At 45.5% G+C, this 15695-nt stretch overlaps 1 protein-coding gene across 1 annotated transcript in view; it reads right to left on the bottom strand.

Annotated features, from left to right (window-relative positions):
* LOC111247716 (uncharacterized) overlaps nucleotides 1–14565 on the bottom strand; it is an 87787-nt gene extending 73222 nt beyond the window's left edge. Inside the window, exons 1-2 of the mRNA XM_022798981.2 lie at nucleotides 14167–14565; nucleotides 4180–4401 (exon numbers count right to left, since the gene is read on the bottom strand). Of these exons, the coding sequence (XP_022654716.1) occupies nucleotides 4180–4291 (112 nt within the window). The 5' untranslated portion in view covers nucleotides 4292–4401; nucleotides 14167–14565. The remainder of the gene's footprint in view (nucleotides 1–4179; nucleotides 4402–14166) is intronic.
* Between the last annotated feature and the right edge of the window lie 1130 nt (nucleotides 14566–15695).

Here is a 15695-nt window from a genome sequence, read left to right as displayed (position 1 = left end):
ATATAAAGTAAAGAAGAGGTATATAAAAGCGAATCGACGATTGAGGAATATGCGTGTATAGAGCACTATATAGAATATTGCGCTGTGACGGGACGGGAGCAGCAAAAAATGGCCGAAAGTAAAGTGCTGTTTTTCCTTGAGAAAAGAAAAAGCTAGAAGTAGCAGAAAAAGAAGACCAAAAAACGATACTACTCTCCAACTGTAACCGCTATCAACTATCGCCAAGATCTCACAGAAGCTGTAGCTGCCGCTGTTAGTTCTGCCGACTGGCATAGAATATATCGTATGGTAGCCAGCGGAAAGAAGAATCGCTCAAATGATAGAATATCTGATTTTCCGCACGACGCTGATATGCGCATAGGTGGGCTAAAAAAAGGTGAGTAAACGTTTCGTGTTGTCTGTGAGAATACAGAGATGGCCGTCGGTTTGTCTCGGATACTATTGGGTTTTATTATAGATGTTATAGCAACATCGGTACAGATGGCAGCAGCTGTTACAACAAGGTGTCTTGTCCAACGAAGTGATAGGGCCTTGAATTTCCGTGGTGGTATCGCTAGTTCGATAGGCTGAGAATTCGGTGTCGCGTTTGTTGATTTGTCCGCATTATTTGCTTGTCGTATTTCAGGTACTACAAGCTATATCTCCGTATGACTGCACTGCTCTATTTAGCATTGATAAGATCGTTTTGACTAATAATAACTATATGGAATTGAATCAAATCCTAGCCTTTATTGAAAGCTACTGCTGATCACTCGTAGTATTACTGACAAAATAGGTCACTGCATCTTCTTAGAAGACTTAAAATGGAACCATTTAAAAATATTATAATTAGCAGGTTGTAGAACGTTCTTAATAAAACACGATGCAGTTAGATAGGCCCATATTTGTGCCTGTTATGAGTGCTACTTCATCAACGTGAGCATCGTCGTAGCGTATTGATTAGAATGACCAGGACCAGAGCATCGCTTTTGCTATACTATGGTTGGGAAATGGTTTGTACGGTTAACGTTTGCTAGCATTATTATCGCTGTCATCGTTATTATTGAGATGGTCGACCGTTTTTTTAGGCCGGGTCAGGCCGAATGTGGATGCAAATGCGATCTGCGTTTGTACGCTCAGTGTGACACGCCCTTTCCCTAGCGTATGAGATCGCAGTAGTTATGCTTACATCTATGATGGCTCCCTCCCCTATATCGTCATGATGTCTTCCCTTGTACTGCTATGAACAGACGAGGACGATGGGTGGAGACGCCAAAGACCGCCCAAGCAAGACTGTCAAGAACGCTCGTTTGCTTCAGGGACCCAAATCGTTCAAAAGAAGCCATTCGGTCATCGCGTTCAATTGTGAAAATACGTACGGTAATGTCAATACGTAGGTTATAGACTCTTCCCCGAGTTGCAACTCAACGAGCAATTTTGCCAGTCTTTTTTTTTTCGAGCTGATTTTCACTATCGTCCCTAGCACTTGTCTCGGCGTACGTCTGTCTTCTAGACACACAAAGAAGTATATTCATAAATAGAGAAACATTATATCAGAAACGTATCTTCGTTTAGAAGGGAAGGCATTTCACCTTATTTCTAACCGTTACTGCTGTATTTCGGAAAACCGTGTTGACCGTCGACAATCAGGAAATTACAGCGGCGAACCCTCTCAGATCTGTATATTTGGCATCATCTTAATTGAAACTATAGGATCAAGTCCCGGTACGCGTCACTTCCTAAGATCATGATGATAGTTTTAGTGAAGATGCAGCTTTCATTGTACGAAAAAATACAATGGCACGCTTGTAGATGTAGCCGGCAGCAGAACCGGTTGTCTTCTGTACGAAAGGATCTATAATGAGTCGCTAATAAATATTGAGATATCTCACTGTTCACTGTGATTAAAGCATTTCTTCAAGCTGTCTGCTCTACTGTTATTGTTGTTGTTACGGATGGCCGACGCGTCAAGCGCCGCCTCTGCTCTTGTCGAATCTGGCCGTGTCTATGTCTTGGGCTGGTTGGCCCACATACAATCTAGCAAACAAGCGACTAACGAAGTCAAATGACAGGTAACTCTCAATCAACGTCTCGAATGGCGTTTGAGGAAGCGTATCTTCGCGGTACAACAATGCGACTACATCGCATTTGGAGACGTCACTGACCAACAGGGTTGACGGTGGTGCTTACATTGCCGCTATCTTGGCAGTGTCAATTGTGTATCTAGTTTGGCGTTGGGTTCATTGCATCCGTAGATACTCTTGCCGTCAGAACAATCTCAAGGACTGTGCCAAGTCGTATCGTAAATAGGAGGGTGGGCGAACAGTTCAGGCTCGACTTGTCGAAGCAGTTAAGAGATCAGCCTGATCTGTTTGTCGTTGCTGATGTTGCTACTGCTGTGATCTGACTTAGCAAACTGGCAGAACTGAAACACTAGCGATGATTCAGATGCGGGCAATTTGCCATCGTGTCATCGGCGGTTGAAACGAGTACGTGCCATCTACTGTGAGCTTTACGATTGTCTCTTGTCTGCTCTTGATTTCTCTGTTTTGTGTGAGGCCCTTGGCGTACGCCTCAAGTGAGGATTGCAATGACGAAACGCATGACATTAGCCGCCGTTCTCGCGGACGATCACCTCTTTTCTCCTATCGCCCGCTTGCTCTCGGTTGTATGTACGTCATACCAGTGTGAACCCTTACGACTATAGGAAGCGGCCAGAGTAAACGCGACGCCTGGATGTTTCTGCTATTTCCCACAAACGGACGTGCGACCCGTGAATGCACCCACGCATGTGTGGGTACGCTTAGAATGAGAAATGTAGGCAAAATCCCGTAGAGACCTACTCGCTTTTCAGGGCGTTCTTAATTCAACATTTGTGCTGTCACGCTATCAGAGGCTATATGGAGTCAACCCGCTTGTTCGTTTCTGTTCTATTACTTTTGCCTAACTCGGCATACCTAACCTTTGCAGGCCTACATCGAATGTAGGCGCACCTCACATTGTCTGCTTTTGTTGGAACCTTTGGCCTCTGAACAGCCTAATCGCTCAATGACTTTTCTACTCGGTCGTACCACTGACAGAATGTGGTGAATTTTCACGGAAATGCCAGAACAATCGACAACGATAGTCACATAGGAACCGCAAACAAACGGGATTCTCAAATTCCGACCCACCTTATTGCGGCTGCCTCTGCTGCAGCGGCACGATACGGCAGTTGGGGCGAGCGTTAACGGCGCCCGTCTAAACGAAGGGCAAAACGATGGAAGCGGCGGCGGCGGCGTTAGCGGCGACAACCGGCAGCACGCAAGCCAGCACTAGGCTAAATGGGTTCTAACTTCAAATTAACGCATGAGAATAAACAGTGTGGGTGATGCCCATGTCAGGATGTGCGTATAAGACCCGTTTATATTTTGGTGAAATTCCTGTTCGCGAGATGAGCTGCTGCTAGCAAATGAGTCCTGTCCCCAGTTAGCGAGCCCAGGCAAATACGTATTGCTCTAAACTTGCAACACGAAGCTTAACCTGATTCAAACTTCCAGCTGACTGTATCGTCATAAAGATCGAATAAAAAACCAAGCTACGATAAATGTTTGAATTAATTCAACAGGTAATATATTTTTAGTAAAACTAGTAGACAGAAAAGCTATAATAAATTAATGTTGATTATGTCACTGTGAACTGTACGTACATGCAACTGATGTATATTACGGGTGGCTGAAACGTTTTCAACAACACCCTTATTGTAACTTAAAAAGTGAAACTAGATTTTAAAGTTTCCGTTTAAGATATCGTGCACCGAGATAGCTATGAATAGTTCCGCAATTTCACTAACCTTAACAATAACTTAAAAATAACGTCACTGCTTAACAATAGCTCAAATGTTGGCGCTTCGATTGTAGCCGACTGACGCGCTTTTCTAAGCGCGCTCAACTCAACGGTTCTGTGACGCTGCGGATGGTTGTATGGAATCAAACGGCCTCTAAAGCCCTGTTGACGTTTCTAGAAAGTTGCAAGATATCAACAAGGTCGTATACGACATCCACAACATTTTGCATACGTTTACCGCAACAAATGGAACCTTATACAAGGAAACATGTCTCGTTTGCTCTAAAAATTCCTCGTGCAACTGATTTGACAATATCGGCCGGTAATGGTCTTTGTCAAAGTCTGACAACAAAATTCGTTTCGATCTTAACTTACCCGAAGCTGGCTGTTTGTTGTTAAAGTTGATGATGTTGTTGTTAGTTGGCGAAGGCGAAGCTGATAAGGGTGGGTGCGGCCCTCCAACTTGACCAGAATGTACAGGCCCCATTGAGGGTCCGAGTGGCGACAAGGTTCCGGGGGGCAGCGGACTAACTCCGACCGATCCTGGTGGACTACCTAATGGTTGCACGATATCATTGCGCGACTTGCCCGTAAACGCTGAAAAAATCATAGATACAAATAGCTATTGACAAAGGTACTCAACTAATCGTAAAAAACTCGGCGTAATGGAGGCCATTTCGCTTACAAGCATACATTCATTTATATACATAAATTCAAAATGTGACTATTTTTGGATCGACCTGGTGTTTTTCTACCTATTAGCCACAAAAGAGTAAAATATACGCGTTTCAAGATAAAGATAAATTGAAATCGATTGATGAGTCACCCTTTACATGTTTAATACTAGCAATGTGTTTATATACATATAGAAAAATTGCCTTTATTCCACACCCTGCACAATGCGGCTATATGACCGAATGCATATATATACATATATCTATATATACAAATCTGTATTTTCCACAATTTTAATCAAAGTCATTGGACATTTCTCTAACGCGCAGAATTAGATTATACATAGATAAAGTTGCAATTCATCAACTGTCCTTATCCTTTCGCTCAAAAAGGTCTATATATTTTAGCATGCCCCGTTTAGTGAGTGTCTGACAACTACAATAACGTCCGGCAAGCAGCGCCTCTGCGTGCGACTCTTCTTGACGACTCTCGCTGGCGACGCCGCTGTTGTTGGGGGGTTTGCAGGTACTGTTGTAGTGTCAGCAGTGTCATTCCTATGCGCTGGCATTTGTCCCCCGTCAGATCAGGGTGCGGCAGGCAGGAACCAGCACCTGCGAGGAACTGCTGACCCTTTCGAAGATGCCACGTTGGCATTGGCGTGAGGAAAACCAGTGGGAGAAATGCCTATAACAGCTGCAGTGGCCGTAGGGATACGGAGAGATAGAGTAGGGAAAAAAGCCAACGAGCGCAGAGCGCGAGAGGGAAATCTGGGGAAAAAAATGCCGAAAATGTCCCTTAGTAGTAATAGTTGTAGTTGTGTAAATGTGTTTCGTTGTTGAGGTCTTCGATTGCCGATGTTGCTGGGCTTGTGGCAGCTTTCCTGCCGCCGAGGTCAGGCCAACAAGTTCACGTCGTCCGAGTGACGGCTACGCTCATTATTATTACCACGGCGTAAGCACTGCAGCTGCAGCAGCATCCGCACCAACAGCATCAACTGCCGCTACCGTCATTATTATCATCACTATCAGCATCTCCACTGCTGCCGTTAGGGCTGTCGAAGCACCGCCATGGATCCGCACGTTGCAGTTGCTTCGGGCGATCGCGACGTCAATGTTGTCGACTTTGCTATTCGGTAGCAACTCATGTGGACGGCGCATTGCATCGCGTCGCGTCGCGTCACCGCCTAGTGAAACCAAGCCAACAAGCGTGTCAACCAACCGCCCAAAATTCACCAAACGAAAAGCGGAACAGCAGGACCCAGATTTCGCAATTGACTCAGCACCGGTTGCCGTGAACGGCTCTGCCGTGAACGAGGGACGAGTGAAGCGCGCTGCGCATTCGATCGCTGTCGCCATAGCCTCCGCATGTTGGTGCAATTTTTTGAACCCGCTGCGCTGCTCTGGCGGTTGCCAACAACTCTGTTTATGTCGGGGTCGCTATTGGTATTGATGTCAACTAATGTTGATCTGGCCTGTCGCTGTCGAAAGTACGGGCGACGTTCGGTTCGAAGGTTTGCTTCGCTGAAACCCAGTCGGAGACGCAGGGCCGCGGCCACAGACGCCATGCTGTTGACTGGGGCTCCCGGAGTTCCCAGCGTGAAGCGCCACAACCGGGTTTGTTTGCGGATGATGACTGGTGGTTGGTTGACTGTTGTCGGTCTCTCGTCGCTGCTCCCGCAGTAGCAGCAGCGCATCTCGTCCATCAGAGCAGGCTTTTCTAGCTACGCATTATATGATGGTCGCTCGTTCAGCCTGCGAGGCCGTGCGTGGCTGCCGATGTCGGGCCGACGCTGACGTTTTCAGAGGAGCTGCCGTTAGGATAAAATATGGCAAAAGAAGCAACAAGCGACGTTGGCGAGTGGCAGTGACGGGAACACAACACGAAAAAATAGTGACGAGAGGCGGAAAAGGCGCATAAAGTTGCAGCGACGTATGAGAAAGAGGGGAAAATGAAGAAGAAGATGAAGAAGAAGAAGAAGTATATTACGGCGGCGCCCACAAAAAAATACCTGAAGAACAAAATCCAGAGCGTCAAGCAAAGGGCGGCAGTAAGCTCCGAACGCAGCACTAGCCATCTTCTATACACGAACCCCTGATGCCGTCACCTTTCGTTAAATCAAAGTTGGGCCGGTGCCCAGTCACAGCACGCACGGGAAGACAATAAAGTATTAGATGGAGTTGTCGTTCAGGCCCCTCTATACAGGCCCCCTTAGGCCTTAACGTAGTGTCTCGTCAATTGCACAGAAGCAGTATCACTGGAGAGCGAGATTTCGACTTGTGCTGTCAGACTTGTGATGGTCAGAAGGAAAACGGCAGGACAATTTCAGCTCCTCGTACTTGCGCTGAGAGACGATAATGGCGATGCCGTAGAAAAACCCGCTACGCGAACTAGATGCGACGTCACACGGCTGGCTGAGGTATTAAGAAAAACCACAAAACGATGACGGTGTGAGTGGATGAGCAAGGCAAAGCTGGACCGCTGCTGCCGTTGCGAAAAGTAAAATAGCACACATTCGACCCCATCGCTGCTGCCGCCATCGCCGAAAATTGGTGTCTGCTTCCATCTAAAGTCTCCGGAGGCTTTATACGGACGCCTGAGGCGGTTGGCTGGTGAACGAGTTGAAGCTACATAGTTGCATGTGAGAGCGGGCACTTCGGCAAACGCCCGAAGCCAAAGGCGTCTCGACCACGGACGTCGAACGTCTCATCAGTGTTTGTCGTTTTTCGGCTGTCAGCTGTGTTGTGGTTGGTCGCACGAGAGGGAAAACATGAATACATGTAACCAAGCGTAATTTCTAAGTAGAAAAGCAAAAAAGTTTTGATGGTAACGACGACAACGCATGTCAAAAACTTAAGAACGCAACATTGCTTTCCGAAGGTATTCCGTTCCGTACGCTCAATATGAATAAAGAGATAATGCTAAAAACACATGGTTTATGTGTTATGTATTGTATAGCGTGAGACTCTGCGGAACAAGGAGGGCAATACGGCAAGTAGTCCCTTGAAAAAAAAACGGTTACGATATAGCTGATACTGCTATTGGTATTAGGTCTGTCCTATGCTTCATAGAAATGGCGATTTTAGCTCCGCTCCATCAAAAATAACCTACCTACAAAATCGCGAACTAAATTTATTCGATGAGATTTTTTAGCAGAATTGTAATTATACCACCGCAAAAATGTTTCAAGATAAGAGGCTTTATCTTTGAACAGAAACATTCTTATCGATAATTTTCTCAATCATCGGTGATTAGATTTCTTGGTCGACGCATAATTCTTCCACTTTTCCAGTTTCTACATTCATCCGTGTATACCTTCATTTTAGCCCAATTCTTCACTTGGTGACAATATGGAAGCTATGCTACGAGACGGCGCAACACAAATTATTATAAATATTTACTCCAACTATGTTCTTCATCTACTCGATCTCAATGAGTGATCAAGTATCCAGTGTCGAATACATGCATGCCGCTGCTGGTGTTTGGGATGCACCAGATCATTCCGATGAGATCGGTGGGCTCGCCTGTATTATTACTGCTGCTAGTACTATGGTGGCATGTAGCAATATCATCTTCAATCTGCCTCTCGTTCTACTGCTCGATCTCGTCACATCATGTCGTCCGCCCTTTCTCCCCGCCCTTCGTGTCCTTGTCTTTTAGCTCTAGGCTCAGCCTTCTCTCTCTGTCTTACTGCTTGTTCGGAATAGCAGCAGTATAAGTCGCTGCCAACATGCTGAGCAGCATAACCAATGCAGGCAAAAGGCAGCATCAGCCCTTTTCCCTGTCAGTCAGCTGTCCGTCACTCATTTACATGGGCCTGTCTGTCCTTCGGCTGCTATTAGGCCGCTCATTCAACTATAGCAGTGGCTATATAGTCCAGCCCAACCAATCTCAAGCACAGTTCGGTGCCCTTTGAACAGTGGACACAGACGATCATAGCAGTAGCAGCCTTGTGTACTCCACTCTTCTATCAGATCTGAATTTGTTTCTTTACTAACCCCCACCCCTGCTCCTCCTCCTCCTCCTTCTCCTTCTTCTTCTTCTTCTCTTCCTCTTCCTTCTCCTCCTCCTCCTCCTCCACCTCCTCCTGGTGGCCATTCCGATGACCATAGTTATGTTCTTTTTCAAGGATAGCTCAAGGAAAGAACTCGAGAAAGGGAAAGACAGGGTCGGAGACAAGAGTTTGGTCTCCATTGTTCTGTGTTTCGTCTTCGTTTCGCCTTTCGTCCTGCTGTTGATATCGGAAGCGCCCCTTTTTCGGCGTTGCTTTTACCTGCTGCTATTCTGCTGCTTCCATTGCTTTTCGCGTTGACGCGCCCGACGTCGCTTCGAAAGTTTCATATTATACATATAGGATGAGTCAATAATAATAGTTCAAGTTTTGGTTAGTTTGAGACACAACGATGCTTTTCTTTTTTCTGACATTAGGCTGTCATCTCGCCCGGCGAGTATTCTCATGATCGATATGGGGTCGTATCGTATCGCATAGGTCACTGGGCGCGAGTGTGTGTCTACGCATGCACAATATGCACGGCGGTCGTCGACTGTTCCACCGTATTTATGTACGGTACGTGCCTAATAGCGGAGCCCTAGAAAAGAAATTTCCCATGTTCTTTCTTCGATCGTTTCCAGAAAAATGTTTTAGCTGTTGTCTTTAATCCTCTGTGACTGTTCTCTGGCCGCTGAGCCAACTGTTGGATACTGTTTTCAGTGATGACGATAACATCGAATTACGAACGAGAGAAGCGTACAAAGAGTAAAATTAACGGATAATACTTTGTAAGAAGCGGAAAAACGTAAACTCTATTATCGCTCTTATTATACTTATAATCGGTTTATATCAAACGTTATATTTGTATGTAAAAAAATTAAAAAAAACAAACATGTATACATGGTCTGCCGGACAGCTTGTACAAGTCTTGAGCTGTTACTTAAATTTTAGATCAATTAATTTTATTACTCATATTATTTGTATTTTTTTTTTTTATCATGGGGGGAATTTATCGTGGCAATAAGACGACTTGTCCGATAATGAGCTGCTAATGTAGCACAGCCGAATCGTCAAACAATGGATACAGCGAAAGACGTTTATGATACCTCTGAGACCTCTCCACTAAAGACTTTCGAGGTTAAGGATCAGATACTAGAGGGTCAGGTGGCGGAATTCATAGAGTTGAACCTTAGCGGCCCAAAGGCGATTTCGCTAGAACAGACAAGACCGTATAGGATTAGATTTAAAAGAGGCCTCATCCCACGAACCCGACGAAACTTACGGATATGATATGACGCTAGTTACACTGATTCTAGAGCGAATTAGTTTTCAACCATTTAACGGTACCAGCGCAGTCGGTCGAGATTCAGCTTTTCCTCTCTCAATCTCGAGGAAAACCTAAGCAAGATTAACGGAAAGGAAATAGCAGCACCCACAGTGAGACGAATGGGCCACTCCCAACCAAGCGAACGTAAGTTGCCATTACGTATGTTTTGGCAAAAAAAAAAAGTAGCGAGCTTTTCAATTTTAACAAATGACAGTTGATTAAATAGGTCAAATTGAACGGATCAATTCTATATCAGATATATTTATCCGCGCATAGATCGTCCTGTGTATGCAGATATCGAAAGGTAGGAGTCTACCTCGACCTCGTACACAGGAGGTTCCGAAGGAACGCATTGCTTATCGATTAAAATACTGTTGCTGTTGATTAGATGCCCGTGTTCGCTTTATAACAGCTTGAGGCAGTGATTTACAATCGGATTTAATGAGCAACAGGCGGATTAAGTGTACAGAGTAAAAACATTACATGATCACAATGTCTGGTTTCGATTCATTGCTTCTTGCGTGGCACAGATCTTTATTGGACGATCAACGGTGTGTCTAAACGCAAGATCAAACCTAAACGTCTATGACTTTTAGTTGGAAGGAAAGCAGCTTATTACTGCGTCATTGCGGGTACAGAAAGCAACATCAAGGACAAATTTTTATATCAAAGAAACTTGTTGGCCATCTTCATTATAGACTTAACGTTTACGTTCGCGTCGCCACGCAAGGTACCGCTAAACAGTAGAATCGTACGACGATACTGGATTTGGATCTACCTCAAGATCACACGCCCTAATTCCTAGTTGTATAACCTGCAACCCGTAATACATGTACTGAGTATGGTCGTCGTCGTCGTCATACAATCGCTTATCGAGGCGACGAGTCTCCGCTCGTCAGCAACAAGAGTCGCGCACCGTGCAAAGGCGAAGATATACTTGTTCATTAGCTCGAACAACACGGGGGTTCATCATATCATGAGGGTCTATTAATTAGTCACTCGTTCATGGTCGACGGCGACTAGATCGTTCAATAGAACATCTTCTAGATCTCCATCGACCCTTCGGCTGATCCTCAGTTTTGTCCCGTTCATCTGGGAATGCACCAGCCAGTGAATGAATATATTTAATCACATCCATTTGAGCGGGCGTCTTCTCCCCATTACCGCCACAATAGCTATTCTCTTTACCCCACTCTCACCAACCCCTCGAAAATCTCAGAACCTGAATACAGTTTCTGCTGGGCCGCTTGTAACTGTTTGGACTGCTCGCACGGCCTGTCTAACACCGGGGGAACTGATTCCGCCGGCCTGATTCGTGTCAATGATCCTTAATGGGCTTTCGGTTCTCAGCGAACTTCACCGCCGTCTGATTCCCCTGAATTGCTCCCTCTAGGGCAAGCAGTGAGGTCTCCTTCCCACTGGTAGGGAAGAAAGGAACTCTGACTGTATCGAGTACCATTGAATCAGAGAGAAGCTGGACAGCAGGCGATCGAATCATTTCGTTTGATCATTTGTTGATGGGTAAAAAGGAAAAGGCGCATTGTGGAGCATTAATTACTTTTGGCAAATTTCTTATATTCTAACAAAATAAACGTTTACGATAGGGAAAGATAGAGTCAATGGGAGAGCAAACAGTATTAGGTAAAAATCCGGGACGTTTTATTGTTTACATAGTGGCAGGCAATCGCTTTGAGATGCTGAGGTGCCTTACGGCCTGCCATCTGCTATTTGGCTTGGATCTCTGCCTATTTTAGTTGAACGAGGCAAATTATTGTGCTGTAAGTCTTCTACCATGAAAAAAGAACGCTAAGGAAATTTGCTCTTTACATTGATCGAGACCCCCATATGTTAGTAAACAAACAGGAGTCACTTACTTCGTCATTGTTGTAGTATCCAGTTGAGCCGTGTCAGGGGACTACTGACCGTCATCATATACGTTCTAGTCAAATTGCCGGTTTCTTAGTCACATAACATTTAATGTCTTACATAATGTTTGTAAATTATTTTTACTTGTATCCTCATTTAGCCTTTGTGTCGAACTGTCGCAGCTTGACCTGGTTTGTGCAGAAGCTTTGCAGACGGTAAACGCGAATGATTTTTACGATAACGAACAAAAGCATAGAAAACAAATAGTTTTTGCTCGCATTAGTCGTTCCTTTCGTCTTATCAACAACGGATCCACTAATACAATGCCATGTACTGTATTAGGACAACTGAATAGGACTTCGCTGCATAATCATTGCGCGGACATAATGAAATTCGAATTTAAACCAATACAGCCGATTCGTCCCGTCTGCTTCCTTCGTGCTTAGATTCCAGCCAAAAATCTGGCTGCTATACTCGCTAAGCGAAATCTCCAGTTTCGAGAGCCGTCAAGCTGCTTCAGCTACTCCGCCTTCTCGATCTTCCTTTAAAGTATCACCCATGCGGTTTTCTAGTAAGAGCTAAAGCTTAAACGACATCTTGTCGTTCTTAGTTCGATGCTATTGCCGCTACTACTGCTGACAAAATTTGAAGCAACAGAATCCGCTTTTGTTTCTGCTTTCCGGCTCGTTGTGGTCCTCATGTTCGCTAGGGCCGTCATTCTACTACTGGTGATGTCAGATACCCGTCAAACGTTTCTACCAATACGCCTCGTTTTGGCTCTTCTCCCACCTACTTGAACATATCTGTGTGCGTCCTCATAACCGCGTATAAATATGCTTGGCTACTGGTACAAGCTCGTGTATGCGTGAGTGTGCATGTACACATGTGTATGGTTGTCTGTTGGCCTGTACAATATCGTCTCTCCCCCACAAGCTATCTCTCTATTTATATAAGGCCCTATAGACTCCGATGGTGCGCAAGTGAGTGGCTAAATTTGATGTGGCTGTACGTCCGTCTCTGTGAATGTCCTGACCTTATGTGTGCCTGGCTGGCCGTCTGACTATTATTCTGTATGAGTGTGTGTGTTATGTGGAGCGGTTTGATTGACACGCATGACAGCTTTGTCTTGGTCGTCTTTATCGCCATCTGAGTTCATCTCCTGACTGCTCAGTCTACGTCTCTACCCTCGAAGTGATCCAAGTAGATCCACGCACAGTCTTCTGTCTCTCTTGTTTAGCTGTTGTACAGCAGAGAATGGGCCACGCAGGAACGATGAGATGCGGGATAAACCCAATGAACACAGGCTGGCCCGGCAGGTCGCCATGAACGGGTCGCCACACTGCTGACCCAGCATCTTTACAGCAGAAGCAGCAACAGCAGAATGAACTGTCGCCGTTGATCTGAGTACGCTACCATTCACTGTAGCACAAGATGAAGTTCACAAACTACAATAGCCTGTGGTACTCGAAGGTATCCGTAGGCGGAATCGTAGATTGCGTTGTTGTTTCATCTATTTATCAGCTGCCGCCTGAATTTAGCTTTTCTAATGTGAAATGGCACTGATTTTCAAAGCAGTCCAACAATATTTCGTTATTCGAGAATTAAACTTGTGCGTACCACTGACCTCTGGATTTAGGTGAGTATGAGCATCTGATCTCTCGTAGATTGACGCGATACGGAAGATCTATGCTTTTAACTATTCATATAGTCACTGTCAATGTCCGATACTTCGCCGTTCCGACCCAGTCTCGGACATTGACAGTGACTATCGGAACAGACGTGGTCGACTAGCCCACGACAATAACGTAATAGTGAACTGATGCATCATGAACACTGGTTAATGGCAAAATAAACTCCTCTCAGCAGACTGAGACCGATTATTTTTCGCATGGAGACATAAATTACGTGTAACTTTGCAAAAGCGAGCCCTTTCTTTATCTATGGCACAGGACGGTACGAGAAGGCCATAGGTATTATAGAAGTAAGCGTATCACTGTGAAAAGTATAGCGCAACTACTTTGTTCTTTGTGAGCAATATTTTGGTGCTTGTTTTGGAATTGGCCTGGGTGTTAACGGAGATGGAAAGTTCGGGATTTAAATACTGCCTATACAATCAGGCGCATCAGCTAACATCAAATGACCACATAGAAAACTCACCATAAGTAAAAATTCATCGGAAGAATTATATTTCCGTATATATATATATGATCAGCTGATTCTCTAACGCTTTTTTCTTCGACATATGTCTTATAATTATTCTCATTATTCGACCTGAACCAGGATCCGAGATACAACCATATAATCTATTCAACAGCGTGTTTTTGCTGCTAGCCGTCGCCTACCAAGTGGCTAGACGTGCACTCACACCCATACTAATACACACACACACACAGACACAACTGCGCACACACACACACCCATATAAACACAAACACACACACACACACACACACACAGACTACATATACAAATAGCGCTAAATTGTGAAGTTGTTTCTTATCCTTACTTTTGTTGTAGTCTACGTAGTTGGCGTATCCCTCCCTTTCCTCCGGCGGCTATTGTAGTAGCTACTGCCGCTGCTGTTACTGTCAAAATTGTTGCCAATTTCACAGTGATACCAATAATAACATTGTTAGCATTGTAAGTACAATAATAACACCCGCTACAAACGAAACCATCGTCTTTCGCAACGCCCTTCAAGTGTTCGTCGTCGCGGTGGCGACGGCAGTAAACCAGCCGCGTAACACGACACAGCGTCAAAACAAAGCAGACGTATGCGTATGAACTTAGTTGCTTCAGTGCGTCACCGCTTGGCAAACTTAGAAACGCGTTAGCGGCCACGTCAGACATAATAAAGTCGCCATTCCCCACTTATCCCTGCCCCGTTACTGCTGTCAAACAAAGCGATTCGGAGAAGCGGCGATATTCCCCGCATGCACGCACGCACGCACGCACGCACGCACACACGCACGCACGCACGCACGCACACACGCACGCACTGTTGTGTCCACGCGGCCCACAGCCACCGTCGCTGGCGTTGCGACCACAGTTAACGTTACCCTACCGAAGTGCACATACACACAAACAAAAACGAGGGCCTGTGAGCAGACTGACTGACTGACTGACTGGTGGGGTAGCGATGTTCTTGGCCGCTTTGTAGCTCGCCTATTTTTTTCTAGCCATTGTAGCCGACTTGCTTGCATAGTGGGTCGCACGGCTGCCGACAGTCGGCAGCTTCAGGCTTCTGCTAGGGCTGCTGCTGGCCCGGTATGATGCGATCGAAGCTGTGGATCTCGTTTTTCGCTCTTGGTTGCTTCGACCGGCAAGCGTCTTTCTATCGACAGCAAGCCAAGTGGAAGACAACACAGCAGTAAACGACGAATAATAGAACCATAATAAATTTACCACTATCAGCACCACCAGCGAAAATGGCAGTTCGAGAGAAGTTTTTTGCTAACTTGCTGCCGCTTCTACAGCAATCATGGCGTGTCAATCGACAGGCAGCATTGGCTGCATCAGTAGACGTAAAATTAAAGGCTAAGGGCGTACCTGGCTTTGCGACCGATCGACCGACCGACCGACCGACCGCCAGCGCGCCCACCCGCCTGTTCGTGTTCGCGTTTTTGCGTTGTGTTTTCCAATCTAGTCAGCGACAACGTCCATACTTGTATGAATCCATTCTAGTTTTTCAGTAGCTGGATGCTATGATGATCTATCGGAAACGAGACAAGCTTTTAACTACAGTCTTGCATTCTGGCTGCGTATGAATGGCCTCGCCATCTGGCCTGATATTCGGGTAAATTAATTTCGTACCGCCTATAAGTGACCTGCCTCCGGGATTGTTTGCTACGTACAGACTAGAATTTAGGCTGGCAGACTGGCGAGCAGCGTTTGTAACATGTTTATCACTAATTCGGGTGACGGGAGCAAGATGGCCAGTGAGGGCTGAAAACAGTCGTAGAATGAGACAGCGGTAATAAGAGTGATGATCTGCGACTAAAGTGGCATCAGCGCATTGTGAGAACATTGACATAG

This window comes from Varroa destructor, unplaced genomic scaffold (assembly GCF_002443255.2).
Source record: "Varroa destructor unplaced genomic scaffold, Vdes_3.0 BEIS01000003.1, whole genome shotgun sequence".
Taxonomy (NCBI): domain Eukaryota; kingdom Metazoa; phylum Arthropoda; class Arachnida; order Mesostigmata; family Varroidae; genus Varroa; species Varroa destructor.
This window is presented reverse-complemented; position numbering and strand designations above follow the sequence as displayed.